Consider the following 2,831-nt stretch of genomic DNA (forward strand, 5'->3'; position numbering starts at 1 on the left):
GAATTCTCCAGAGGTCAAGCAAGGCAGATCAAATGATGGATTCATCTGACTGAAGGCTGCTGCATTTCATACTCTCTAAAAGTTTGACACTATTAACAGTGTTCAGCAGGCGGTGTAATGCTGAAGATGTTAATTGGCAGCAAGTAGTTTTACATCCAACCACTTCAGAAATGTATATGACAGACATGAGGTTCTTTTTTTTTATTAGTTACACCATGAATGCTCTGTATTATGGGATGCATGGGTACACAACAAGAGGAGACTACATACAAACTGCAGTGTTTTATGTAGTTTCAGACATTTTACTTGTAAATGTTCCCGACTATTTAACAGTCATTTATATCATGTTTAGATTTCAGCCAGCATCTCTTCAGTTTGATCAGTATTTGACTTTCATTAGAAATGCGTCTTCCCCATAGTAACAGCTGCTTCTTTACAGCACTTTGTTTGTGCCAAATGTGAGAAACCTTTCCTCGGTCATTATGAGAGAAAAGGTTTGGCTTACTGTGAGACGCATTACAATCAGGTAAGAAGCTAAAACTTGGCTTTGAATGACACGACCAACATCACAACGCAGGAAGACAATGAAGGAATTTGTTTGCTTTCTCTCCTTGTTTCTCTGCTGTCAAGCTCTTTGGGGACGTGTGTTATCACTGCAACCGTGTGATTGAAGGCGATGGTGAGCATCAGTGTGATAAAACACATAATTAGGATCTTCTGTGGTTCAATAATTAAAAAAAGTTCTGTGGTTCAGTAATGAACAAAGTGTTGCTTTCAGTGACAGCAGCTGAATCTTCTGTTTTTATTTCTTTCTTCTGCACCCCCTCAGTTGTGTCTGCTCTCAACAAAGCCTGGTGTGTCAGTTGTTTCTCCTGCTCCACCTGCAACACCAAGCTCACTCTCAAGTAAGTCTTAATATGTTCATTGATGCAAACCATAAAATCTAGTCACATGCAACTCTTCCACCTCATGTTTGTTGTGCCTCTTACTTTTCTTTAACACATCTCATGTGCCTTAAAAACAAGAAGAGCTTTAATGGGAATGGCTTCTACAGTACAACTTGAATCTTCACTCAGAATAGCTGTACCCATGTTTGTCTGTAATTAACTGCTGAATACAGAATCCTTTGAGCCTTAATGTCTCTATTATTAAATTGATTAATTGTAATTTTTAGAAAAATCTTGAAGTCTTCAAAGTGTTACATAAAATTAATATCATTAATGAATATAAGAAATCAAATTGTGAAATTAACAGTGATAATTCATGCCCCTGGCATGGGTTTTGTCTTATATTTCAAAATCTAATAATGTATGCTGTCTGAATGTGCTTATGTATCGTAAATGGCTAGATTTGTGCAATATTTCTGTATTAATTAACATAACATTCAAAGGTGCACAACTAAAAGGAAGGCAAATAGAACTGTTCTCTAGTTAATATTTTAACTTGTTTGATGAAAATGTCACCAACAAACCCTCAGGTTGCTTTGATTATTTTTAAAGTTGAGTGTGTTTTGAAAAGACAGCCACCCAAAATAAGGTTTCTAATTTTACTATTGGAACACTTTATTTACATTTCACTTGACTTGGCATTTAGGATGGAATGAAAACATACAGTTTATTACATCTTATGGTCTGCTTCACCAAAGAGCAATAAAGTATTCTGAACATATATTGTTGAATTTAAGTTTACAGGAATTAATAATTATGAGCTTATGGGGAATTGTGGGGAATCTTTTTTCCCCACTGCATAACTTCAGTGCTCTGTGGTGTTAAGTTTTTTAGAGGTCATAATGTGACAGTTTTACTTACAACTGAACTCTTATGAATTAATGTTAGTGTTTTTTTTTAATTAAATGGTTATGAACAATAATTACATTAAAAGCAACATGCATATGCTAAACACTATCAGTAGAAGTCAAATGACTCACTAACACGCTTGAGTTGTAGTTCAGCTGTGAATTAATATATTTATACAGTGGGTGAAAAATGTTGCACTCTGGGACTTGACTCCATATCCTGGAAGCCAGAACCAACAGATGAGGTGTAATGAAAACATATTTCAACACATCTGCTTATCAAAGCCATACAAACATGGAAAGGGGTTAAAAAAAAAGATTCAGAACACTCAGTGTACCTTAGCACACAAAATGTATTTAAATATGTGACAAAAGGCAGCTGTTAACACAGGCTGGTGGTAGATGAGTAATTATTTCTTCGCTACACACTGGAGGAACTTGGACAGGTGTGTTTTGGCAGGTAAGGGTAGCATGTTCTCGTGCTGTGGCTGGAGGGTGACAGGAAACTCAAGAAGTGAAGTTTGAAAGTTGTCCATTCACCGAATGTCATACCCAGAAGGACTTTCAGATCTTCTGTGTCACCAAAGACCAGAGCAGAGCCATTGAGTTTATGTTTTTTCACTGTTTCCCTGTACGTACTGTCCAATTTCATTCTCTCCATCTGAAAAAAAAGAATATAAAATACAATGGGAATATGTTAGGTCAATGAGTAAGACTGAGAAATGTTCTAAAATACTTTTATCACAAAATGCATAAAGGAATGTGCACAACTATCACAGCAAAAACATAACGTGATGGAAAAATGTCCAACAAGATCTCATTCTGACTGTCATTACAGATTTAAATATGAAAGTTTTAAAAAAATGAGCTATAAAGATCTAGACAGATCTTTAAAGAACGATGTAGAACAAAACTACCCAATGGAAATAAATTAATTATAGCAAGATATGCTATAAGTGCACAAGTCAGACAAACTAACTGTCCAAACTCCTCACCTCTTCACATATGTCGTCTGTGGTCATTTTGATAAGACTTG

At 35.6% G+C, this 2,831-nt stretch overlaps 1 protein-coding gene across 2 annotated transcripts in view; it reads right to left on the reverse strand.

Annotated features, from left to right (window-relative positions):
• Positions 1–2,831, reverse strand: part of nkpd1 (NTPase, KAP family P-loop domain containing 1) — a 22,988-nt gene that overhangs the window by 2,489 nt on the left and 17,668 nt on the right. The window contains exon 6 of one of the 2 annotated variants that reach the window (XM_007553984.2): positions 2,131–2,456. The exons of the other annotated variant lie outside the window; for it this stretch is intronic. Within the exon in view, the coding sequence (XP_007554046.1) occupies positions 2,217–2,456 (240 nt within the window). The 3' untranslated portion in view covers positions 2,131–2,216. Of the gene's footprint in view, positions 1–2,130; positions 2,457–2,831 lie in introns of those variants that run through there. 2 annotated transcript variants of the gene reach the window in all.

Source organism: Poecilia formosa, unplaced genomic scaffold (genome assembly GCF_000485575.1).
Source record: "Poecilia formosa unplaced genomic scaffold, Poecilia_formosa-5.1.2 Scaffold60, whole genome shotgun sequence".
NCBI classification, from domain to species: Eukaryota; Metazoa; Chordata; class Actinopteri; order Cyprinodontiformes; family Poeciliidae; genus Poecilia; species Poecilia formosa.